The following is a 25,858-nucleotide window of genomic DNA, read 5'->3' on the forward strand; positions in this document are numbered from 1 at the left end:
TGATAGAGATGCCTAGCTGAAGTCATGTATAAGAAGAGACACACAGCTTATGTCTGTGTGCTTGATTTGAGACGTGTGTGTCTCCGAGCATCTTGTTATCTGAGATCTCAAATAAACTTTTAAACTGCTTCTCCACCTTGGTGTGTCTATTGGAGCGAGGTACACTGGGCAACGAACCACTGTTTGCTTCCTCAGGCCTTTTGGGCCGGCAACAGGGTGATCTCCCACCTCCATGCAACCAGGGGCCTGTGCTCCCCACTGCCATGTTGGAGCCTCCACATTTATTTATTGACAAAATTTGCAACATTTTAAAATATTATGTGCAGAATGTTTAATTGTTTGGTGCAGAATCCCCTCAGGACTATGGGTGCAGAGCAGCTGTGATGGTGGGACTGTGAGGAAGGAGGTGGCAGTGGGGAGGTCCATGGGCGGGGGGGCGCTGGGCGAGCGGTGTGGTGTGCAGGGTGCTGTGCAGTTGTGGTGAGAGGCCAGTGCGGGAGGTCTCTGGGCGAGGGGGCGCTGGGCCTAAGGGTGGGGTTCTGGGTAGGGAGCAGTGTGGTGTGGGCCCGCCCGCAAGGGGAAGGGGCACGCTGGCAGAACAGGGCTGGGCTGGTTTGTAAGCAGTGTCCTCTGCTGGGCTACGCAGAGCGGGGCCGCTCCCGCCATGCTGGGCCTCATTGCGCCCCACCCGCCCTTCCCTCTGGAGACTGACCATCCCGCCCCCTGCACCTTGCCCCATGGGGGCCCATAAATACGTTTGGCACCAGGCCCATGAAAAGTTAATCCGACCCTGCAGAGTGGGGCTAAGAGTTTTCCTTTGGCTTTTCCAACTGTGTCCTGATTTTTTTATTACTTGTTGTTTTGTAAATTGCATTTCTCCTGAACTGTAGACAAGGGTCAGGGAAGAGGTCAGAGAAGCATCGAGAGCGGAAGAAGTGCCACAGAGTGGGGACGCTCTAGCCCCTGTCCCGAGTGGTCACGACCAGGTTGGGGGATGACGAGCCCCTCAGGAAGCCTGGGCCCAGCCTTGTCGGGGATACAAGGACTTTGCCACACAGCAGAGTGGAAGGGGAGCTCTCGGGGTCAGGCAGGCTCTGGGTGAAGGGAGAGGGAGCGAGGACTCAGATCCTTCTGCTATTCGATTCCACCCGGGGGGTGTTTAAGTCAGGAAAATTCCCCCAATAGCGGGGCCATTTCCTCGCTTACCTCTGCACATCTTTACTGGTTTCCCCTAAAGTTCATTAAGTATTTTAGGAAAACGTATCAGAGCGGCCACCAGCGAGACTTAGTGGCCGCACTCTGAGGCCGCCAAAAATTTGGTCGTGAGAACCCCTGGGCTAGATGCTCATGACGGGCCCTTCTGACCTTAGCGCCTGGGAGTGGAACAGGACCCGGACCCAGAGATGCTGCAGCGCGATCCATTGAGCGCTAGGACCGAGGAGCAGCCGGGAGGCGGCGCTGGGCTCAGGCCCGGCCGCAGGAAGTGACTCGCAGCCGCTGCGGTGACTCTGGCTCCCAGGCTCCTGGCGAGATCCCCGAGCCCCGGGGGGCGGCTGGTGCTGGGAGCCCGGAGCCCTGGCTGCAGCCGGGAGAGGGGAATCTCCAGCAGGGCCCTTCCCGCTGCTCCCCCCGCAGGAGCCTCTCCCAGGGCAGAGCGCCCGGCCCGGCCCGGCCCCTGCCCCGGGGGGCCCCGCTCGGAGGGAAGGTGAGAGAGACCCGCCCCCGCGGCACCCCCGGGCTGCAGGGGGAGGTTTGGCCTCAGGCTGCTCCCAGCGGAGCTGGCTGCGATTCCCGCCCTGGGTCCGGGAAAGCTGCCGCCAGCCCCGGTGGGTGCGGGGCGGGGGCGGGATCACGTTACCCTCCATTCCCCCCCCCCCCCGTCTCCTCCCCCCATCTGCTGCTTTGTTTCCCTGCCTCTGGCTGCGCTGGTGCGGACGGAGGTTGCAGCTCAGGGAGATCTGGGCGGGGCGGAAGGTGGGCAGGGGCCAAACTGAATGCAGGGTGGGAGGGGGCCCAGCTGGGGGCCGGGGAAGGAGCGGGGCCCAGGGGCACAACCAGGGCGGCGGCGGGGGGCAGCAGAGGCGCTGGCTCTAGGCTGGTGGGGCCCTGCCACCACCCCCCCTCCCCCCGGCTTGAAGCGGTTCCAGCCTATCCAGGTTTACAGTCTGGTTCACTGGCTCTCAGCGCCCCCCACTGTACAGATTGTTTCACCCCCCTGCCTGGGACTAGGACCTAGGGATAAGAACGGGGAACAGCTGGTGGGGGGTGAACCTAGGGCTGGGGAGGCAGGCCCCTCCCCCCACTGCAGGGGCAGGACCCCAGCCCCTGAGTACCCCCAATAACCCCCCACACACACACACCTGCTGAGCACGGAGCCCAGGAGGTGCACACGGCCCTAGCCCGAGCCCCGGGGGCAGCCTAAGGAGAAGCCTGACCCGCTCCCCATGGGGGCCCTGCACCCACCTCCGCACTCAGCTGTGACTCTCAGCCGGCCAGAAAACAGAAGGTTTATTGGTCGCTGGGAACACAGCGTAGAACAGTGCTTGTTAGCACAGAAATCAGGAGCTCTCAGCAAAGTCCGTCTGCGGGGGGGAATCCAGAGTCCCGAGCCCTGGACTCTCCCCGCTGAGTCCCAAACCAGGAGACTGACCCGCTTCCAGCCCCCCTTCCTCAGTGATGTCCAGCCCCTTCCCCCCCCGCAGTGGTGTCAGGCTGCCCCTCTGTCCCTCCTCTGTGCTTTCTCTCTTTCCCAGGAAAACAGGTCACCTGGCCTCCCCCCCACCCACCTCTTTTTTTCCCAACACCTTAGGCTGGCTCCTTACAAAGGATTGGCTCCGGCCATCCCTGGCCAGGATACAGAATCCTGGCCATTCTCTATGCCCAGGCAGCCACTCTGCAGTCACATCTGCCCTCTAGAGGGCTCTGCAATGATCACACACCCGTATCCTACCAGCTTGATACTTGAGTAACACATGGGGAAACTGAGGCACACACGGTGTTCAGAGAAAAAATTCAGAACATTCCTGTTTCATCCCACCCCTCTGAGACCAGCCCAGGGGCACTTTCTCCAGTGGCTGGAACCCCTCTAACCACACCAGCCCCTGAGCCTGCAGGTGATGGAGAGACCTGGGGAAAGGGCTGGAGCCGGGCAGGGAAATGACTCTGCACAAAGGGCCCCTTTCAGGGACCAGCTGGGGAGTTTGGCCTACAAGGGGAGGGGCTCCCTGTGTCGGTGAGTCCCAGAGCTGCTGCCCTCAGCGGCACAGCCGGGTTCAACCCCCGTTAGCAGTGTCAGTGGCTGAGCTGCCTGATGAGAGCAAAGGCCCAGGGCAATGGGGCAGTCGCCCGTTCTCCCAGGGCGAGGGAAGAAGATAAAAGGGGGAGCGGAGAGACTGGAAGGGCAGCAGGAGCAGGAAGTGGGGAGGGAGGTTCCCAGCTCCCAGCCCTGCCCGGCTCCATTCCCTGCACCCCCGGGGCAGTCAGCTCTCCTGGGAAGCAGGGGAGGAGCTGAGGGAGGAAAAGCCAGTTGCTGACTCTGCTGAGCACCGCAGGACTGAGGGAGCCGGGGCAGAGCCAGAGGGGTTACAATGCACCGTGGGGCAGTGCCCTAAAGTGACTCCTTTGATTCTGCTGTTTTTCCGGCGTTTGGCTCAGAGATGCTGTTCTGGGGCGGTTTAGAAGGGACTTGGTGGGGTTAGTTCTAATGAGGGGGAGGGGGCCTGACCGGGGGTGGGGGGGGTAATGAACTAACTGGGGTTTTTCCCAGCATGGCAGAGTCCTAGAATCTGCGCGTCTGTCTGCAGGGAGAGAGCCTGGGGGGTATCGGGGCGTGACATGGACTCCAGCCCCTTATGAAACCTGCCCAATCTCCCTGCTCCTCTGCCAGGCTGAGGAATCGCGTCCACGTTTCGCTCCAGATCGTCCCATCTTCCAGGAGACAGGGCAGGGAAATGGCTGTGATGGAGCCAGCTCAGGTAGGGGATTTTTAGGGAGCTTTTGGTGGTGGGGGAGGTCAGTTTTGGAACCAGGAAACACCCCCCTGGGCAGGGCTGGGAAAACTGACCAGATTCCCAGTGCTGGAGCCTGAACCCACTGGCCAGAGGCTGCTGTGAAATACGCAGGGAAGCTGTTGGGATTCCTGTCTCTGTCCCTGGCTGAGAGCTCTGCTTCCCGTATTATCAGCCTGTGGCTGGCAGGTGTGTGGGAAACGAAAAGACCCTGCCCTGCTCCCTCTGCTGGGGGGGGACAAGGACCTTCTCCCCACCCCCTGAAGCCTCCTGGCTGCTCTGAGCAGGGTGCAGGGAGGATTCTGCTTCTCTGTCCCTCCTCCCCCTTGACTCGTGGGATTGTGGCTGGGACAGCAGGTTCTGAGTGGGGGACTCTTGTTGTTTCAGATGCCGGTGACCTTCGAGGAGGTGGCTGTGTATTTCACCCAGGGGCAGGGGGCTCTGCTGGACCCCGCTCAGAGAGCCCTCTACAGGGACGTCATGCAGGAGAACTACGAGACGGTGACCTCGCTGGGTAAGAGTGTGAAGGGTTGGATCACAGAAACCCCCCTGGGAGCTGCCACCCGATGTGCAAAGACTACCCCTGCTCCTGTTTTCCCTGCCAGCTCAGGACTCCAGCACCCTGTCTTGCTGAGCCAGACACTCCCGTCTGGTCCAACACAGACCCAGGGGCTGAATTACTTGCCCCAAAGCTGCAGGTTTACCTGAAAGCAACTCACAGAAGTGTGCTTGTGTTTAACACTCGGATGCCCAACTCCCAGTGGGATCTAAACCCAAATAAATCCGTTTTACCCTGTATAAAGCTTATGCAGGGTAAACTCATAAATTGTTCGCCCTCTATAACACTGACAGAGAGATATGCATAGTTGTGTGCTCCCCCAGGTATTAATACAGACTCTGAGTTAATTAATAAGTAAAAAGTGATTTTATTAGATACAGAAAGTAGGATTTAAGTGGTTCCAAGTAGTAACAGACAGAACAAAGTAAGTTACCAAGCAAAATAAAATAAAATGTGCAAATCTATGTCTAATCAAACTAAATACAGATAAGATCCTCACCAGTTCCAGAATGTTCCCTTCTACAGACTAATCTCCTTTTAGCCTGGGTCCAGCAATCACTCACACCCCCCGTAATTACTGTTCTTTGTTCCAGTTTCCTTCAAGTATCTTGGGGGGTTGGGGGGTGAAGAGGCTCCTTCTTTAGCAAACTGAAGACAAAATGGAGGGGTGTCCCAGGGGTTTAAATAGACTCTCTCTTGCGGGTGGCGACCCCTCCTCACCCTGTGTAGAATCCAGTCACAAAATGGAGATTCGGAATCACATGGGCAAGTCACATGCCCATGCATGACTCAGGACCTGCAGGTAGCAGCCATTACCCACATGCTACCTTGAACATCCTCAGGTAGACTTCTTATGTGGATTGGAGTCTTCTAAGCTCTTTTGTCTGTTAAGTTCTTCCTGATTGAGCACTTAACTTGCACATTCCTTTTCCAAGAAGTGACCAAATGTTCTAACTAAGGCTACTTAGAAGTCAAGCAATTATACAGCCGATGTTCATAACTTTGAACACACAAATGGTGCCTGCACACAACTAGGATGAACATAACCAGTAGATCATAACACATACTAAATCATCCCCACCCAGACCCCCTAGTTTGCAAGGTGGAGAAGCCGTGTATTGTCCTGTCTGTGTTGTTTCTCGGTTGCTCGCAGAATCCCTCTTCTCCCTCCTCCCTGGGAACAGCACCAGCCATGCGGAGGGCTCTGGGCTCTGCAGGGTTAGAAATAGGCAGGGGTTTAATACTGGAGCTGGGTGTGCATCACAATTCCCCTCACCTTCACAGATGTCTGCCTCCCCCGAGGGGGCTCAGTGACCATGTTCCCGTCCTCTTAGATTCCACATTCCCCAGCACAACACAGGGACACGTTCTGCCCACGGAATGTCCTTTCGGACAGACGCGCTCTCAATCCTCCACTCATCCTGATTTGGTCTGATTTCACTCCCTGCACAGGATTTCCCCTTCCCAAACCTAACCTGATCACCCGGCTGGAACGTGGGGAAGAGCCGTGGGTGCCTGATCTCCAGCCCTGTGAGGAAAGAGGGATCCCGAGAGGCACCCACACAGGTGAGGACTGACACATAAACCATCTGGGGAGTGAAGGAAAAAGTTGAGAATCCCAAAAATGAGGTATCAGTAAATGCCCTTAGTTCCTTCCTCTTCTCACCCAGGGCAGGGCTGCAGGCAGCAGATACCACTGACATTGCTTCCCACATGTCCTGTTCCCTGCAGGAGTTTCCTTCCCAACTTTCCTTCTCTGTGAAAGTTTGGGTGGGAAGTGGAGGCAGAATCCAATTGCTCCGTCTGTGCAGCTTTAGCATGTTGGGTTTTCCCTCGATGCTCTTCCTCTGAATTTCTCCCTAGCACAATGACTCCTCTCTGGATTCTCTCTCTCCCAGCAGGCGACAAGAGAATGAGTGAGAACGAGGAGGGGAATCAACAGCAGGAAGTTCCTGGGCACAGGGAATCACAGGGGACCTTTGTGGGAAGACCCCATATGTGCTTAGACTGTGGAAAAAGCTTCATGCGGAGGTCAGACCTTGTTTGTCATCAGGCAATCCACACAGGAGAGAGACCCCATAAGTGCTTAGACTGTGGAAAGAGTTTCATATGGTGGTCACACCTTATTTTACATCAGCGAATCCACACTGGAGAGAAACCCCACAAGTGCTTAACCTGTGGAAAAAGTTTTATACGGAGGTCAACCCTACTTGATCACCAGGCAGTCCACACTGGAGAGAGGCCCCATAAGTGCTTAGAGTGTGGAAAAAGTTTCATACGGAGGTCAAAGCTACTTAATCATCAGGCAGTCCACACTGGAGAGAGGCCCCATAAGTGCTTAGACTGTGCAAAAAGTTTCATACAGAGGTCAGACCTTGTTAGACATCTAGCAGTCCACACCGGAGAGAGATCCCATAAGTGCTTAGACTGTGGGAAAAGTTTCATATGGAAGTCAACCCTTGTTAAACATCAGATAATCCATAGAGGAGAGAAATCCCATAAATGTTTGGATTGTGGGAAAAGCTTCACACAAAGATCAAGTCTTATGGCACATCAGACAATCCACAGTGGAGAGAGACCCCACAAGTGCTTAGACTGTGGAAAAAGTTACGGACAGAGGTCACACCTTGTTGTACATCAGGTAGTCCACACTGGAGAGAGGCTCCATAAGTGCTTAGATTGTGGGAAAAGTTTCATACGGAGATCAGATCTTGTTAAACATCAAGTAGTCCACACCGGAGAGAGACCCCATAAGTGCTTAGACTGTGGGAAAAGTTTCAAACAGAGGTCAATCCTACTTAACCATCAGGCAGTCCACACTGGAGAGAGACCCCATAAGTGCTTAATCTGTGGGAAAAGTTTCATACGGAGGTCACACCTTGTTAAACATCAAGTAGTCCACACAGGAGAGAAATCCTATAAATGTTTGGACTGTGGGAAAAGTTTCACAGAAAGATCATATCTTATGACACATCAGGCAATCCACACTGGAGAGAGACCCCACAAGTGCTTAGACTGTGGGAAAAGTTTCACAAAAAAATCAAATCTTATGGCACATCAGACAATCCACACAGGAGAGAGACCCCACAAGTGCTTAGACTGTGGAAAAAGTTACAGACAGAGGTCACACCTTGTTATACATCAGGTAGTCCACACTGGAGAGAGACCCCATAAGTGCTTAGATTGTGGAAAAAGTTTCACACGGAGGTCCGTCCTTGTTAAACATCAAGCAATCCATACAAAAGGGAAATAACACTTAGATTAAACTTGGGTGTAATAATGTCATTGTATGTATCTCTCTCTCTCTCTGTTTAAAGTTTGTGGTAAACTGTCTATGAACGGCTTTATGGATAATTACCTTATGTTAATCCATATAGTTTTAGTACCTGTGGTGTTTGCGAAATAGAAGGTTACTTCTCAAACCTATTGTTCACCCAAGGGCTGCCTGCTGTCGAGAGGCTGCAAAAGTGTCCGTACAAACTCTTGAGACCTGATCCTTTTATCTCCGATCTTCTTATGCTTTATTCAGGGGGCATTTGAGTCATAAGACTGAGATCTCCAGTCCCCTCTGCACTGCCCTGATATTGAACATTTGGACATTGGACTAGAACGTGATGAAATGATTCTGAAAAGGACTCTTTTCAATTCTAACGCACCATCAGTGGTTTGAGCATTGGCCTGCTAAACCCAGGGTTGTGAGTTCAATCTTTGAGGGGGCCATTCAGGGATTTGGGGATTGGTCCTGCTTTGAGCAGGGGGTTGGACTAGATGACCTCCTGAGGTCCCTTCCAACCCTAATAATCTATGATTCTATGATCTCTGTGGTGAAACAGACCTAAGGACTCTATTCATCTTTGTATGTCTAATGACCTTTGAGCCAATACTGTCTTTTCTTCTTTTAATAAAAAGTAGTTTCGTTAACAAGAATTGGCTGTAAGCAGGTATTTGGGGAAGAACTGAAGTATCATTAACTTGGTGGGTGATGTGTCTGCTCCTTTGGGATTGGTAGAATTCTTTATATAATGAAGGTTTTCAGGAATCCCCATCAGAATCTCAGAGGACATTTTCCCACATCAGGGGTATCATTAAAGACTTGCCTCTGTTGCCACTCTGTCAAATCAGTTATTTTGTGATACCATGTGATACCATGAAGGGTTTACAAAGCTGAATAATGCATCATGCCTGTGCCAGGGAACTTTCAGTGAAATTAGCCTGTAATTAAAATCCAAAGTTATTACCCATTAAACATGACAGCAATTCCCTACCTTGTACTCCTGGGCAGCCTCCTGTGTGGGAACCACCGTGTAAGCTCTGTGAGCCTGGGACAGATGGCAAACCAGACAGATGGGGGTTTGATCCTCTTCACAGAAGTTTCAGAGCCTCCTGGTGTTCCCCACACACCCCGTTCCCTCCTGCTCCTTTCGCTGCCTGGAAACTCAGCCGATTGGTGATTTCTACCATGTTTCCCAGCTGCCTCTTGGGCCTGACATTTCTCCGTTGCACAGTTTCTGCAGGCAGGAGGCAGCTGTATCGGAGCCCTCCTAGCACTGGCTGACCTGCCCGCACTGCAGAGTGACAGCTTCTGTGAAATACTGCAGACAAATGGGATGTGGAGCTTCCTCCTGGAGACTTTCCAGGGGGTTCCCTGCAGCCATGGCTCCCTCTAGGCCATTCAGTGAAAAATGTACCACTAGGGCTCTGGTCCTGCAATCAGAGGCACCCCCCTGTGAGGATGAGCCTGCAGGAGCAGGAACTGTGTCTCTAAGGCGGGATAGTCAGGCTTGGTAGAATTCATTTGTAATATACAATTTTGACAGGTATTTAAGCAATTTTATATTTATTGATTTGTGCACAGTTGCACAAAAATCTGGGTTTTAAGCATCTCATTATCAATTTAAATGTTCACAGTGGTGGGAGATTTAGGGTGAGATCAGACAATATTTGGGTCAGCCAATAACTATTTAATGACAGTAGAGACAGATTCAAAATGTTAAAGCTTCATTAAATAGAGATTTTCAACATCACATGTCAAAATATGCAAAGTACATTTTTTTACTGGTTTGTGCGTGCACAGTGAAATCAACACTTACAGACATCAACCGATAAAAGTCTGATCCTTCCAAGTCCAGGGATATGAAATTCACAGGACAAAACCTAGGTTAAGCTGATATCAATGTTTCAAAGGCCTGATTCTCATGTACACTAAGGCAGCTCTGGCTCAGTGTAAAGAAGCTGCGGTGTTTCCAACACTCATGATTTTATAATGAGTCTCATTGTGTTTGTGAAAGCCCCAGCTCCTGGAAGCATGTGATGAGGTGAGACTCTTGGCTTTCCTTTCCTAAACAAAGGAAGTTGCTGGCTTTCTTGGTTGCAGAGGAAAACTTTAGGCTGCGCTCAGATCGCATTTTAAAGATCTGAGAAACCAGAAGGCAAATACAAGAACTCCTCACTTAAAGTTGTCCCAGTTAATGTTTCGTTGCTACGTTGCTGATCAATTAGGGAACATGCTCGTTTAAAGTTGTGCAGTGCTCCCTTCTAACGGTTTGGCAGCCGTCTGCTTTGTCCACTGCCTGCAGGAAGAGCAGCCCGTTGCAACGAGCTGGTGGGGGCTTGGAACCAGAGTGGACTGGCAGCCCCTCATCAGCTCCCCACTCCCATAAGCTCCCTGAGGAGCAGCTGCCCAGCAGGCTATCAATTGCTGGGGCGTTCAGCTGTCCCTCCTCCCACTGCCATGTGCTGCTCCGCAAGACTCCTGCTTGCTGTGGGGGGGGGAGGGTAGGAAGAGAGGGGGGCTCCCCCTGCTCCTGCCCCCCACTTACCCCATCTCTATAGAGCAAGGGGGACACACGACAGGGCTCAGGATGGAGGGAACTTCCTGGCAGCAGCTTGCTGATTAACTTAAGAGGCTTTGCCAGGGTGCAGAGTACAAGAGATGCAGCTTCACCATGGCCACACTCCTCTATCCCTTTCCATCCCTTCCTCCTCCAGCCTGTCCCTGCACCAACCCCACTCCCTCCCGCCCCTCCCAGGGGCGCTCCCTGTGCCTGCAGCTGCTGGGGAGGAAGCACAAACAGCCATGCTGGCCGGCCCAGGAGCAGAGCACAATGATGGGCTGGGTCCAAACGTCAAGAATCTCTTTTGATTTAGGGTCCAAATTTGGGTCCTGACCTAAGTGCTGAGGGGCTGGTTCTCCAAGGGGCTGGGCACCCGCAGCGCCCACTGACTCGGGCTGCAGCTGCGAATGCAGGTGGAACACATGCCCTGAACTCCTGTATGTCGAGGAGATAAACTGAGACACCCACCGTTAGGCCACTGCTGTAAATTTAGGCCTTACCGACCTGCCCATTAACAGCAGGACGTGGCTACGTCTCATTGTAAGTCACTGTTTATACTTGGTCACTGCTCGGTCCCATGACTGTAAGCAGCAGAGGTGCTGACCCCATGGGTGCTCCGGAGCTCAAACCCCCACAGAAATAACAGGGCAAAGCGGGGGTGGAGCACCCCCAGGGACAGATAGAAGTCAGTGCCTATGGTAAGCAGAGACCTAGCAGTGAAAGGCCCATGTTACATCCCCAGTGTCTACAGGCAGCCAGTCCCCCAGGGATGTAACAAGTTCATAATCTTTCCCACAGGAGGGTAAATCCACCATTTTGTTCACAGGGCGAGAAACTCAGGGTTTACTTGAACAAAGTGAAAGTAGCGGAAATTTGGCTCCTGTCCACACTGTGCTGAGGGGAGACGTGGCTTTCACCTGGTGTCCAAGCCCTGCCCGGTCTCAAGAAGTGTGAGGGGGGAGTGAGAAGGAGCCACGTGTCTGGGCGAGGTGCCTCTGACAGCCTAGAGGGGAAAAAGAGAGAAAAGAGCTCTTGGACTAATACGTCACACAGGGGGGTGGGATTGTCGGACTCTGGGATACAGGGCGATTGCTCTGTGCATGGTAAGTTAGATCCGCCTTCCAGCAAATGCAGAATGAGGGAAGGGATCAGAGTTTGCAGCAGCACCAGGGGATGAGATTTCAGCAAACCACGTGCTGACAGTTACGGAACCCAATCCCTGAAAGGCCCCAGCCCAGCAGAGCACATGGTTACAGGTGTTATCAATGCAGCTCTCAACACACTGGGGAGTTCTGCATAAAAATAGCTGGCTGGGTCCGGCCCACTGAACTCAAGGCCAGCACCAGCCTGTGACTGCCCTGACAACGCTGAGCTGAGAGCAGGACTGAGAATCAGGCAGTGGCTCCCTAAGGGTTGCCCCGAGGATAAACCAACCCTGTCCTGGGAATGGAAAGGGGGAGGCAGACTACACAGTGATGATGATTGTGAAGCTTGGTTGAGGTGGAGGAGTCAGAGGGTGGGATATTTCCCTTACTGCTAAATGATGAACTAGCAATTGGCTGAGCCCTCAAGGGTTAACTCTCTCACTCTGCAAGGCAGCAGGAATGGAGGGAGATATGTGCATTTCCCTTAAGTACACTGCCTTGTTAATTAGATCAGCTTGCTGAGACTGCAGCCCTGGTCTGTCCCCCCTGCTCTATGGAAGATGGGGTAAGCAGGGTGTAGGAGTAGGGGGGAGGGAGACACCCTGACATTAGCCCCTCTCTTCCTTCCCCCTCCCCCCCCCCAGCACAGCAAGCAGGAGTCTCGGGGAGCAGCTCCAAGGCAGAGGGCAGGAGCAGCACATGGCAGTGCTGCACAGGAAACTCAGGGGAGTGGGGAGCTGATAGGGGGCTGCAGGTCCCCCCTGGTTCCAAGCCCCCACCAGCTACCTGCAATGGGCTGCTCTTCCTGCAAGCAGTAGACAAAGCAGGCAGCTGCCAAATGACATTAGAAGGGAGCATAATGCTGCAAGTGCGAAGAGGCAATCTTATGACACTGTTGCAGCCGGAGTCGCAAGATATTTACATGCCAGATGTGTTAAAGATTCCTCTGTCCCTTCATGCTTCAACCACTATTGCTTAACCTCCCTTCCCCTGGCCTGCTATACCTGCTGCCCATGCTCAGGCCAGAGCTGATCATTCTTCAGCTTTTCAGATTCTTCTAGGGTCTGTGGAGAAATTTTTCATCTGACACTAGGGTTGCCAATTCTCCTGGACCGGACACCATTTGTGGCAATGGCATCTGGGCCGGGAGAGTTGGAAATCTTATCTGCCAGGGAAATCCCCTCTGGCTGGTGTTTCCCATTTGCCTGCCACCTGCCGAAGGAGAGTCAATTGGCTTTTTTTGTTTGTTTGTTTTGAGCTTCTCCCACAGACATAGCTGCTATCGCCCATTGGGGTGGATTAATTAACTCTCCTGCAGGTGCAGTACAGACAACTGCTCCCTGTAGGAACGTGCTACTTATGGTGAACTGAGCGTGCATCCGAAGAAGTGGGTATTCACCCACGAAAGCTCATGCTGCAAAACGTCTGTTAGTCTATAAGGTGCCACAGGATTCTTTGCTGCTTGAGCGTGCTCAGTAACATCTGCTGAAGCCACTGACCTTCATCCTGCCCTAAGTATACGATTGTGCCGAGTGCTCTTCACAGGGGTTAAAAAGGGGCAAAGAGGGAAAATCAGAAGAGGGGGCGGCCAGGATCTGAGCTAGGGGCAAAAATTGACTGGTCGGGGGATCATGCAGCTGACAAACACCTGGCAGGAATGGTCTAGATAATACTTAGTCCTGCCATGAGAGCAGGCACAGGAAAAGAGTGCCGGGGACAAACTGCTCTCTGCAGTCATTTGCTACATCAGGGAGCAGGTTTTTCCAATAGCAGTTTCTTACAAACCAGTTACAGATCAACAACGGATACAGGTAGCACATTCCTACAGGGTAGTCTCCTATTCAACACCCAGCAGTTCCCGGCAGAGCAGGGGAAAACCAACCCACGCTGCGCTGGGTGCTGGGACAGCCATACCTGGGGGAGCTGAAAGGGGGCTGAAGTGGGGAAGGGGGGTGTAGATAAGGGGGGATGAGGGATGGGTCAGGGGCAGGAGGAGGATGCAGTGGGCAGGGCGGATGCTGAAGGGGGTATGGGGCAATGCAGGGGGATCAGGAAAGACTTAGGGGGTGGATGGGAATTGGGAACAGGGTTGCAATGGAAGGAATCTCTGAGTGGGGGGGTCCTGCAAAGGAAAGAGGGGATGTGGGGAGGGGAGGCTGGGGGGAGGCTGTGAGAGCAAGAGCAGACTGGCTGGGGAGGGAGGGAAAGTGGGTGGGGGTCGGGGAGAGGGAGAGACATGAGGCAGCTCCCCCAACCCATGCGGCAGGAGAGGGGGAGGGGCTGCCCCACCCAGCAGCCAGAGGGAAATTCTTTTACCACAAATATCAATGAAGCTTTGGGGGTAGGTGGAGGTTTCTGCCTAAGGGCTCAGAGGCTACAAGGCAGGAGTCCAGACTAGGGATGCAAACAGCATTTTAAAGCAGTAACCGTTTCAGCTATTAACATCGTCCTGGTGAAACATTAAAGGAATTCACAACACAGGCCCCAGCCCAGCATCCCGGCTCTCGCCCTCGCCCAGCATCCCAGCTGCCGCCATGACTGGCTGATCCCGGCAAAGCAGAGGGGGAGAGGCTGGAATTGCTCTGGGCCCAGTGCAACGCTTTTTAGAGTGGGGGGTGCGGTGCCCCCTCTTATCCCTGTCTGTGCCCCCTGTACCCCTTTGAGTGGGGCCGGGAGCAGGGCCATGGCTTCGGGAGTGGGGGAGTCGGGACACAGACAGGGATAAGGGGCCTGAGGCTGGACATGGAAGCTGATGAAGTCATCCACATCCGCCCGGGGGTGCCCCAGTCCATGGCCTGCACCCCGTGGAACCCTGGGGGGGGCAGGGACAGAACTAGGTCAGCAGCCAGAAGTGCTCAAAGATCACGAGTCTGCCCCCCTCCCCCCCAATCAGTTACAGAGATTACCAAGTATGGGGGCTTTTTATTTGCCCTCAGGATTTGCACCTTCCCAGGGACACTGGGAAGAAGGGTCCTGTCACCTAGAGCCTGAGGGCGTGTGGCCACCGCCAGAGCAGGTGTCTGACCCGCAGCATCCCTGCAGCACAGCCAAGGCCTGGGCAGGAGGCCTGGGATAGGGGAGGGACAGAATGTGAACTGCCCGGGCATCCCACAGACGCTGTTTGTGCTTCTCCCATTCCCACTTGTGTGTCTCTGGCTCCCCTTGACTTTAGAAGAGGGGCTAGAGCTGATTGAATATTGGCAATTTTGAAAATTAAATTTTTTTTTTAATTAAAAAAAAACATTTCAAAAGGGAACAAAAGAGCTGAAATTTCAAAGTGTCCCTTGAAACAAGAATGCTGAAAAAGATGCAGTTCAGACCCCTCCTATTGTTTCATTTTGATCCCTCCCGGAGGTTTATTTTGGTTTGCTGGTCACCTTTTATGAAATACGACGCGGTACCCTGTTGGCAACAGGAACTGAAATGATTAAAAATGTCACCAAAATCCACATGCTGCTGCAAAACATTTTGATTTTGATAAAACTGGAGTTTTGGGACCTGGCAGGCTGGGGCTGGAGTGGCTCTGGAGAGAGATCTGTACCCAGGCGCTCAGCCGACTCCCCTCCACCCACAGAGCCGATTGCAGAGTTGGACACTGAGGAGTTGCTGATATTCAGAGCAGAGTTCGAGCCACTGTGTCTGTAGCATCCCTCCCAGCTGTCAGCCTGCTCCAGCAGCGGGGCTCTCAGCCACGCAGGAGAGACGGACACACCTGGACACACCTGGGGAGAGCAGGGGAGACGTGCAAGGGACAGAGGAAGAGCGAGGAGCAGGTGGGGAGGAGAACGGCTCTTCTCACCAAAAGGGGAAGCGGGGACAGGGGAGAAAGAGGACGGGGGGAGATGGAGCGGTGGTCAAGGGACATGGAGTGAGGAAGAGAAGGGGATAGCGGAAGTGGGGGCAGGGGGGAAGCTGGAGCCCAGCATGTGGCATCCGCTTGGCAGAAACTGGGGCTGCCCTGTTAAGCAGGCCCAGCAAACCCTCACCCTGACAAGCCCCACCTCCCTGCATCTGTACCACCCGATGAGCCCCCCAGTCACCCTCCCCACTGAGCTCCAACCACCTGCACCTGGACCCCCCTCCAAATGAACCCCACCTCCCCTGCATGTAGACCCCCCCTGCTGAGCCCCAAACACCTTCACCTGGATCCCCTGCAGACTCCCATTGCCCCTGCACCTGGAACTGCCCAATAAGCTTCTGTGCATCCAGACCCCACTGAGCCACCCGCACCCAGATTGCCCCACAGAGAACTCTGACCCCCCACCTGGATCCCGCTGCTGGGCTGAGCCTGCTCACCCACACCGGGTGCACCTGGCACGGGGGCAGGGCCCCAGGGTGTTTCTGGGGCAGGCCTGGCCCTTGCACTGTGTCAAGGTCGGGTGCAGCCTCATTGCCGAGTCCCTGTCCCGGGGTGGGGTGCAGGGATGCTGCAGGGTGATCTCCCACCTCCATGCAACCAGGGGCCTGTGCTCCCCACTGCCATGTTGGAGCCTCCACATTTATTTATTGACAAAATTTGCAACATTTTAAAATATTATGTGCAGAATGTTTAATTGCTTGGTGCAGAATCCCCTCAGGACTATGGGTGCAGAGCAGCTGTGATGGTGGGACTGTGAGGAAGGAGGTGGGCAGTGGGGAGGTCCATGGGCGGGGGGTGCTGGGCGAGAGGTGTGGTGTGCAGGGTGCTGTGCAGTTGTGGTGGGAGGCCAGCGGGGGAGGTCTCTGGGCGAGGGGGCACTGGGCATAAGGGTGGGGCTCTGGGCAGGGGGCAGTGTGGTGTGGGCCCGCCCGCAAGGGGAAGGGGCACACTGGCAGAACAGCACTGGGCTGGTTTGTAAGCAGTGTCCTCTGCTGGGCTGCGCAGAACGGGGCCGATCTCGCTATGATGGGCCTCATTGCACCCCATCCGCCCTTCCCTCTGGAGACGGACCATCCCGCCCCCAGCACCTTGCCCCACGGGGGCCCACGAGTATATTTGGCACCAGGCCCATGAAAAGTTAATCCGACCTTGCTGAGTGGGGCTAAGAGTTTTCCTTTTTCCTTTCCAACTGTGTCCTGATTTTTTTATTACTTGCTGTTTTGTAAATTGCATTTCTCCTGAACTGTAGACAAGGGTCAGGGAAGAGGTCAGAGAAGCCTCCAGAGCGGAAGAAGTGCCACAGAGTGGGGACGCTCTAGCCCCTGTCCCGAGTGGTCACGACCAGGTTGGGGGATGACGAGCCCCTCAGGAAGCCTGGGCCCAGCCTTGTCGGGGATACAAGGACTTTGCCACACAGCAGAGTGGAAGGGGAGCCCTCGGGGTCAGGCAGGCTCTGGGTGAAGGGAGCGAGGACTCAGATCCTTCTGCTATTCGATTCCACCCGGGGGGTGTTTAAGTCAGGAAAATTCCCCCAATAGCGGGGCCATTTCCCCGCTTACCTCTGCGCATCTTTACTGGTTTCCCCTAAAGTTCATTAAGTATTTTAGGAAAACGTGTCAGAGCGGCCACCAGCGAGACTTAGTGGCCGCACTCTGAGGCCGCCAAAAATTTGGTTGCGAGAACCCCTGGGCTAGATGCTCATGATGGGCCCTTCTGACCTTAGCGCCTGGGAGTGGAACAGGAGCCGGACCCAGAGATGCTGCAGCGCGATCCCTTCAGCGCTAGGACCCAGGAGCAGCCGGGAGGCGGCGCTGGGCTCCGGCCCGGCAGCAGGAAGTGACTCGCAGCCGCTGCGGTGACTCTGGCTCCCAGGCTCCTGGCGAGATCCCCGAGCCCCGGGGGGCGGCTGGTGCTGGGAGCCCGGAGCCCTGGCTGCAGCCGGGAGAGGGGAATCTCCAGCAGGGCCCTTCCCGCTGCTCCCCCCCAGGAGCCTCTCCCAGGGCAGAGCCCCCAGCCCGGCCCCTGAGGGCCCCGCTCGGAGGGAAGGTGAGAGATACCCGCCCCCCCCCGGCACCCCCGGGCTGCAGGGGGAGGTTTGGCCCCAGGCTGCTCCCAGCGGAGCTGGCTGCGATTCCCGCCCGGGGCCCGGGAAAGCTGCCGCCAGCCCCGGGGGGGCGGAAGGTGGGCAGGGGGCAAACTGAATGCGGGGGGGGGGGCGAGCTGGGGGCCGGGAAAGGAGCGGGGCTCAGGGGCACAACCAGAGCGGTGGGGGGCGGGCAGCAGAGGCGCTGGCTCTAGGCTGGTGGGGCCCTGCCACCCCCCCGCCCCGGCTTGAAGCGGTTTCCAGCCTATTCAGGGTTCACAGTCTGGTTCAGTGGCTCTCAGCGCCCCCCACTGTACACCCCCCTGCCTGGGACTAGGAGCCGGGGATAAGAACGGGGAACAGCCGGCGGGGGGTGAACCTAGGGCTGGGGGAGGCAGCCTCCCCTGATTATAGGGGCAGGACCCCAGCCCCTGAGTACCCCCAATAACCCCCCCACACACGCACCTGCTGAGCACGTGGGCCCAGCCTCCCCGTCCCCGGAGCCCAGGGAGGGGCACACGGCCCCAGCCTCATCCCTGGGAGCAGCCTAAGGAGAAGCCTGACCCGCTCCCCACAGGGGCCCTGCACCCACCTCCGCACTCAGCTGTGACTCTCAGCCGGCCTGGAAAACAGAAGGTTTATTGGTCGCTGGGAACACAGCGTAGAACAGAGCTTGTTAGCGCAGAAATCAGGAGCTCTCAGCAAAGTCCGTCTGGGGGGGAATCCAGAGTCCCGAGCCCTGGACTCTCCCCGCTGAGTCCCAAACCAAGAGACTGACCCGCTTCCAGCCCCTCATCCTCAGAGATGTCCAGCCCCTCCCCCCCCAGTGATGTCAGGCTGCCCCTCTGCCCCTCCTCTGTGCTTTCTCTCTTTCCCAGGAAAACAGGTCACCTGGCCTCCCACCCCCCACCACCTCTTTTTTTCCCAACACCTTAGGCTGGCTCCTTACAAAGGATTGGCTCCGGCCATCCCTGGCCAGGATACAGAATCCTGGCCATTCTCTATGCCCAGGCAGCCACTCTGCAGTCACATGTGCCCTCTAGAGGGCTCTGCAATGATCTCACACCCGTATCCTACCAACTTGATACTTGAGTAACAGATGGGGAAACTGAGGCACACACGGTGTTCAGAGAAAAAATTCAGAACATTCCTGCTTCATCCCACCCCTCTGAGACCAGCCCAGGGGCACTTTCTCCAGTGGCTGGAACCCCTCTAACCACACCAGCCCATGAGCCTGCAGGTGATGGAGAGACCTGGGGAAAGGGCTGGAGCCGGGCAGGGAAATGACTCTGCACAAAGGGCCCCTTTCAGAGACCAGCTGGGGAGTTCGGCCTAGAAGGGGAGGGGCTCCCTGTGTGGGTGAGTCCCAGAGCTGCTGCCCTCAGCGGCACAGCCGGGTTCAACCCCCGTTAGCAGTTTCAGTGGCTGAGCTGCCTGATGAGAGCAAAGGCCCAGGGCAATGGGGCAGTCGCCCATTCTCCCAGGGCGAGGGAAGAAGATAAAAGGGGGAGCGGAGAGACTGGAAGGGCAGTAGAAGCACGAAGTGGGGAGGGAGGTTCCCAGCTCCCAGCCCTGCCCGGCTCCATTCCCTGCACCCCGGGACAGTCAGCTCTCCTGGGAAAAAGGGGAGGAGCTGAGGGAGGAAAAGCCAGTTGCTGACTCTGCTGAGCACCGCAGGACTGAGGGAGCCGGGGCAGAGCTAGAGGGGTTACAATACACCGTGGGGCAGTGCCCTAAAGTGACTCCTTCGATTCTGCTCTTTTTCCGGCGTTTGGCTCAGAGATGCTGTTCTGGGGAGGTTTAGAAGGGACTTGGTGGGGTTAGTTCTAATGGGGGAGGGAGCCAGGCCGGGGGGGGGGGGGGTAATGAACCAACTGGGTTTGTTCCCAGCATGGCAGAGTCCTAGAATCCGCGCGTCTGTCTGCAGGGAGAGAGCCTGGGGGGAATCGGGGCGTGACATGGACTCCAGCCCCTTATGAAACCTGCCCAATCTCCCTGGTCCTCTGCCAGGCTGAGGAATCGCATCCACGTTTCGCTCCAGATCCTCCCGTCTTCCAGGAGACAGGGCAGGGAAATGGCCGTGATGGAACCAGCTCAGGTAGGGGATTTTTAGGGAGCTTTTGGTGGTGGGGGAGGTCAGTTTCGGAACCAGGAAACACCCCCCTTGGCAGGGCTGGGAAAACTGACCAGATTCCCAGTATTGGAGCCTGAACCCACTGGCCAGAGGCTGCTGTGAAATACGCAGGGAAGCTGTTGGGATTCCTGTCTCTGTCCCTGGCTGAGAGCTCTGCTTCCCGTATTATCAGCCTGTGGCTGGCAGGTGTGTGGGAAACGAAAAGACCCTGCCCTGCTCCCTCTGCTGGGGGGGGGACAAGGACCTTCTCCCCACCCCCTGAAGCCTCCTGGCTGCTCTGAGCAGGGTGCAGGGAGGATTCTGCTTCTCTGTCCCTCCTCCCCCTTGACTCGTGGGATTGTGGCTGGGGCAGCAGGTTCTGAGTGGGGGACTCTTGTTTCAGATGCCGGTAACCTTCGAGGAGGTGGCTGTGTATTTCACCCAGGGGCAGGGGGCTCTGCTGAAACCCGCTCAGAGAGCCTTCTACAGGGACGTCATGCAGGAGAACTACGAGACGGTGACCTCGCTGGGTAAGAGTGTGAAGGGTTGGATCACAGAAACCCCCCTGGGAGCTGCCACCCGATGTGCAAAGACTACCCCTGCTCCTGTTTTCCCTGCCAGCTCAGGACTCCAGCACCCTGTCTTGCTGAGCCAGACACTCCCGTCTGGTCCAACACAGACCCAGGGGCTGAATTACTTGCCCCAAAGCTGCAGGTTTACCTGAAAGCAGCTCACAGAAGTGTGCTTGTGTTTAACACTCGGATGCCCAACTCCCAGTGGGATCTAAACCCAAATAAATCCGTTTTACCCTGTATAAAGCTTATGCAGGGTAAACTCATAAATTGTTCGCCCTCTGTAACACTGACAGAGAGATATGCATAGTTGTGTGCTCCCCCAGGTATTAATACAGACTCTGAGTTAATTAATAAGTAAAAAGTGATTTTATTAGATACAGAAAGTAGGATTTAAGTGGTTCCAAGTAGTAACAGACAGAACAAAGTAAGTTACCAAGCAAAATAAAATAAAATGTGCAAATCTATGTCTAATCAAACTAAATACAGATAAGATCCTCACCGGTTCCAGAATGTTCCCTTCTACAGACTAATCTCCTTTTAGCCTGGGTCCAGCAATCACTCACACCCCCCGTAGTTACTGTTCTTTGTTCCAGTTTCCTTCAAGTATCTTGCGGGGGGGGCGCGAAGAGGCTCCTTCTTTAGCAAGCTGAAGACAAAATGGAGGGGTGTCCCAGGGGTTTAAATAGACTCTCTCTTGCGGGTGGCGACCCCTCCTCACCCTGTGTAGAATCCAGTCACAAAATGGAGATTCGGAATCACATGGGCAAGTCACATGCCCATGCATGACTCAGGACTTGCAGGTAGCAGCCATTACCCACATGCTACCTTGAACATCCTCAGGTAGACTTCTTATGTGGATTGGAGTCTTCTAAGCTCTTTTGTCTGTTAAGTTCTTCCTGATCGAGCACTTAACTTGCACATTCCTTTTCCAAGAAGTGACCAAATGTTCTAACTAAGGCTACTTAGAAGTCAAGCAATTATACAGCCGATGTTCATCACTTTGAACACACAAATGGTGCCTGCACACAACTAGGATGAACATAACCAGTAGATCATAACACATACTAAATCATCCCCACCCAGCCCCCCTAGTTTGCAAGGTGGAGAAGCCGTGTATTGTCCTGTCTGTGTTGTTTCTCGGTTGCTCGCAGAATCCCTCTTCTCCCTCCTCCCTGGGAACAGCACCAGCCATGCGGAGGGCTCTGGGCTCTGCAGGGTTAGAAATAGGCAGGGGTTTAATACTGGAGCTGGGTGTGCATCACAATTCCCCTCACCTTCACAGATGTCTGCCTCCCCCGAGGGGGCTCAGTGACCATGTTCCCGTCCTCTTAGATTCCACATTCCCCAGCACAACACAGGGACACGTTCTGCCCACGGAATGTCCTTTCTGACAGACGCGCTCTCAATCCTCCACTCATCCTGATCTGGTCTGATTTCACTCCCTGCACAGGATTTCCCCTTCCCAAACCTAACCTGATCACCCGGCTGGAACAAGGGGAAGAGCCGTGGGTGCCTGATCTCCAGCCCTGTGAGGAAAGAGGGATCCCGAGAGGCACCCACACAGGTGAGGACTGACACATAAACCATCTGGGGAGTGAAGGAAAAAGTTGAGAATCCCAAAAATGAGGTATCAGTAAATGCCCTTAGTTCCTTCCTCTTCTCACCCAGGGCAGGGCTGCAGTCAGCAGATACCACTGACATTGCTTCCCACATGTCCTGTTACCTGCAGGAGTTTCCTTCCCAACTTTCCTTCTCTGTGAAAGTTTGGGTGGGAAGTGGAGGCAGAATCCAATTGCTCCTTCTGTGCAGCTTTAGCATGTTGGGTTTTCACTCGATGCTCTTCCTCTGAATTTCTCCCTAGCACAATGACTCCTCTCTGGATTCTCTCTCTCCCAGCAGGCGACAAGAGAATGAGTGAGAACGAGGAGGGGAATCAACAGCAGGAAGTTCCTGGGCACAGGGAATCACAGGGGACCTTTGTGGGAAGACCCCATATGTGCTTAGACTGTGGAAAAAGCTTCATGCGGAGGTCAGACCTTGTTTGTCATCAGGCAATCCACACAGGAGAGAGACCCCATAAGTGCTTAGACTGTGGAAAGAGTTTCATATGGTGGTCACACCTTATTTTACATCAGCGAATCCACACTGGAGAGAAACCCCACAAGTGCTTAACCTGTGGAAAAAGTTTTATACGGAGGTCAACCCTACTTGATCACCAGGCAGTCCACACTGGAGAGAGGCCCCATAAGTGCTTAGAGTGTGGAAAAAGTTTCATACGGAGGTCAAAGCTACTTAATCATCAGGCAGTCCACACTGGAGAGAGGCCCCATAAGTGCTTAGACTGTGCAAAAAGTTTCATACAGAGGTCAGACCTTGTTAGACATCTAGCAGTCCACACCGGAGAGAGATCCCATAAGTGCTTAGACTGTGGGAAAAGTTTCATATGGAAGTCAACCCTTGTTAAACATCAGATAATCCACAGAGGAGAGAAATCCCATAAATGTTTGGATTGTGGGAAAAGCTTCACAGAAAGATCATATCTTATGGCACATCAGGCAATCCACAGTGGAGAGAGACCCCACAAGTGCTTAGACTGTGGAAAAAGTTACAGACAGAGGTCACACCTTGTTGTACATCAGGTAGTCCACACTGGAGAGAGGCCCCATAAGTGCTTAGATTGTGGGAAAAGTTTCATACGGAGATCAGATCTTGTTAAACATCAAGTAGTCCACACCGGAGAGAGACCCCATAAGTGCTTAGACTGTGGGAAAAGTTTCAAACAGAGGTCAATCCTACTTAACCATCAGGCAGTCCACACTGGAGAGAGACCCCATAAGTGCTTAATCTGTGGGAAAGGTTTCATACGGAGGTCACACCTTGTTAAACATCAAGTAGTCCACACAGGAGAGAAATCCTATAAATGTTTGGACTGTGGGAAAAGTTTCACAGAAAGATCATATCTTATGACACATCAGGCAATCCACACTGGAGAGAGACCCCACAAGTGCTTAGACTGTGGGAAAAGTTTCACAAAAAAATCAAATCTTATGGCACATCAGACAATCCACACAGGAGAGAGACCCCACAAGTGCTTAGACTGTGGAAAAAGTTACAGACAGAGGTCACACCTTGTTGTACATCAGGTAGTCCACACTGGAGAGAGACCCCATAAGTGCTTAGATTGTGGAAAAAGTTTCACACGGAGGTCTGTCCTTGTTAAACATCAAGCAGTCCATACAAAAGGGAAATAACACTTAGATTAAACTTGGGTGTAATAATGTCATTGTATCTATCTCTCTCTCTCTCTCTCTGTTTAAAGTTTGTGGTAAACTGTCTATGAACGGCTTTATGGATAATTACCTTATGTTAATCCATATAGTTTTAGTACCTGTGGTGTTTGCGAAATAGAAGGTCACTTCTCAAACCTATTGTTCACCCAAGGGCTGCCTGCTGTCGAGAGGCTGCAAAAGTGTCTGTACAAATTCTTGAGACCTGATCCTTTTATCTCCGATCTTCTTATGCTTTATTCAGGGGGCATTTGAGTCATAAGACTGAGATCTCCAGTCCCCTCTGCACTGCCCTGATATTGAACATTTGGACATTGGACTAGAACGTGATGAAATGATTCTGAAAAGGACTCTTTTCAATTCTAACGCACCATCAGTGGTTTGAGCATTGGCCTGCTAAACCCAGGGTTGTGAGTTCAATCTTTGAGGGGGCCATTCAGGGATTTGGGGATTGGTCCTGCTTTGAGCAGGGGGTTGGACTAGATGACCTCCTGAGGTCCCTTCCAACCCTAATAATCTATGATTCTATGATCTCTGTGGTGAAACTGACCTAAGGACTCTATTCATCTTTGTACGTCTAATGACCTTTGAGCCAATACTGTCTTTTCTTCTTTTAATAAAAAGTAGTTTCGTTAACAAGAATTGGCTGTAAGCAGGTATTTGGGGAAGAACTGAAGTATCATTAACTTGGTGGGTGATGTGTCTGCTCCTTTGGGATTGGTAGAATTCTTTATATAATGAAGGTTTTCAGGAATCCCCATCAGAATCTCAGAGGACATTTTCCCACATCAGGGGTATCATTAAAGACTTGCCTCTGTTGCCACTCTGTCAAATCAGTTATTTTGTGATACCATGTGATACCATGAAGGGTTTACAAAGCTGAATAATGCATCATGCCTGTGCCAGGGAACTTTCAGTGAAATTAGCCTGTAATTAAAATCCAAAGTTATTACCCATTAAACATGACAGCAATTCCCTACCTTGTACTCCTGGGCAGCCTCCTGTGTGGGAACCACCGTGTAAGCTCTGTGAGCCTGGGACAGATGGCAAACCAGACAGATGGGGGTTTGATCCTCTTCACAGAAGTTTCAGAGCCTCCTGGTGTTCCCCACACACCCCGTTCCCTCCTGCTCCTTTCGCTGCCTGGAAACTCAGCCGATTGGTGATTTCTACCATGTTTCCCAGCTGCCTCTTGGGCCTGACATTTCTCCGTTGCACAGTTTCTGCAGGCAGGAGGCAGCTGTATCGGATCCCTCCTAGCACTGGCTGACCTGCCCGCACTGCAGAGTGACAGCTTCTGTGAAATACTGCAGACAAATGGGATGTGGGGCTTCCTCCTGGAGACTTTCCAGGGGGTTCTCTGCAGCCATGGCTCCCTCTAGGCCATTCAGTGAAAAATGTACCACTAGGGCTCTGGTCCTGCAATCAGAGGCACCCCCCTGTGAGGATGAGCCTGCAGGAGCAGGAACTGAGTGTCTAAGGCGGGATAGTCAGGCTTGGTAGAATTCATTTGTAATATACAATTTTGACAGGTATTTAAGCAATTTTATATTTATTGATTTGTGCACAGTTGCACAAAAATCTGGGTTTTAAGCATCTCATTATCAATTTAAATGTTCACAGTGGTGGGAGATTTAGGGTGAGATCAGACAATATTTGGGTCAGCCAATAACTATTTAATGACAGTAGAGACAGATTCAAAATGTTAAAGCTTCATTAAATAGAGATTTTCAACATCACATGTCAAAATATGCAAAGTACATTTTTTTACTGGTTTGTGCGTGCACAGTGAAATCAACACTTACAGACATCAACCGATAAAAGTCTGATCCTTCCAAGTCCAGGGATATGAAATTCACAGGACAAAACCTAGGTTAAGCTGATATCAATGTTTCAAAGGCCTGATTCTCATGTACACTAAGGCAGCTCTGGCTCAGTGTAAAGAAGCTGCGGTGTTTCCAACACTCATGATTTTATAATGAGTCTCATTGTGTTTGTGAAAGCCCCAGCTCCTGGAAGCATGTGATGAGGTGAGTCTCTTGGCTTTCCTTTCCTAAACAAAGGAAGTTGCTGGCTTTCTTGGTTGCAGAGGAAAACTTTAGGCTGCGCTCAGATCGCATTTTAAAGATCTGAGAAACCAGAAGGCAAATACAGGAACTCCTCACTTAAAGTTGTCCTGGTTAATGTTTCGTTGCTACGTTGCTGATCAATTAGGGAACATGCTCGTTTAAAGTTGTGCAGTGCTCCCTTCTAACGGTTTGGCAGCCGTCTGCTTTGTCCACTGCCTGCAGGAAGAGCAGCCCGTTGCAACGAGCTGGTGGGGGCTTGGAACCAGAGTGGACTGGCAGCCCCTCATCAGCTCCCCACTCCCATAAGCTCCCTGAGGAGCAGCTGCC

At 53.4% G+C, this 25,858-nt stretch overlaps 2 protein-coding genes and 1 long non-coding RNA gene across 3 annotated transcripts; all 3 read left to right on the forward strand.

Annotated features, from left to right (window-relative positions):
• The first annotated feature begins 1,663 nt into the window (after positions 1-1,663).
• Positions 1,664-4,415, forward strand: LOC123346003. The gene is made up of 3 exons (XR_006572900.1): positions 1,664-1,705; positions 3,804-3,974; positions 4,395-4,415. It is a non-coding gene; the product is annotated as an uncharacterized LOC123346003 (long non-coding RNA).
• Positions 4,416-4,469: 54 nt separating this feature from the next.
• On the forward strand, positions 4,470-8,493 carry LOC123346002 (zinc finger protein 641-like). The gene is made up of 4 exons (XM_044983183.1): positions 4,470-4,521; positions 6,019-6,132; positions 6,465-6,597; positions 8,096-8,493. Exons 1-4 carry the CDS (start codon positions 4,488-4,490, stop codon positions 8,172-8,174), a joined length of 360 nt encoding a protein of 119 aa, XP_044839118.1. The 5' UTR covers positions 4,470-4,487; the 3' UTR covers positions 8,175-8,493.
• A 10,888-nt stretch (positions 8,494-19,381) lies between these two features.
• LOC123346586 (zinc finger protein 250-like) lies at positions 19,382-24,732 on the forward strand. Its single transcript, XM_044984060.1, has 5 exons — positions 19,382-19,585; positions 20,004-20,130; positions 21,626-21,739; positions 22,072-23,091; positions 24,683-24,732. The coding sequence occupies exons 1-5, from the start codon at positions 19,463-19,465 to the stop codon at positions 24,730-24,732; spliced, it is 1,434 nt and encodes a 477-aa protein (XP_044839995.1). The 5' UTR covers positions 19,382-19,462.
• The last annotated feature ends 1,126 nt before the right edge of the window (positions 24,733-25,858 follow it).

Source organism: Mauremys mutica, chromosome 12 (assembly GCF_020497125.1).
Source record: "Mauremys mutica isolate MM-2020 ecotype Southern chromosome 12, ASM2049712v1, whole genome shotgun sequence".
Taxonomy (NCBI): domain Eukaryota; kingdom Metazoa; phylum Chordata; order Testudines; family Geoemydidae; genus Mauremys; species Mauremys mutica.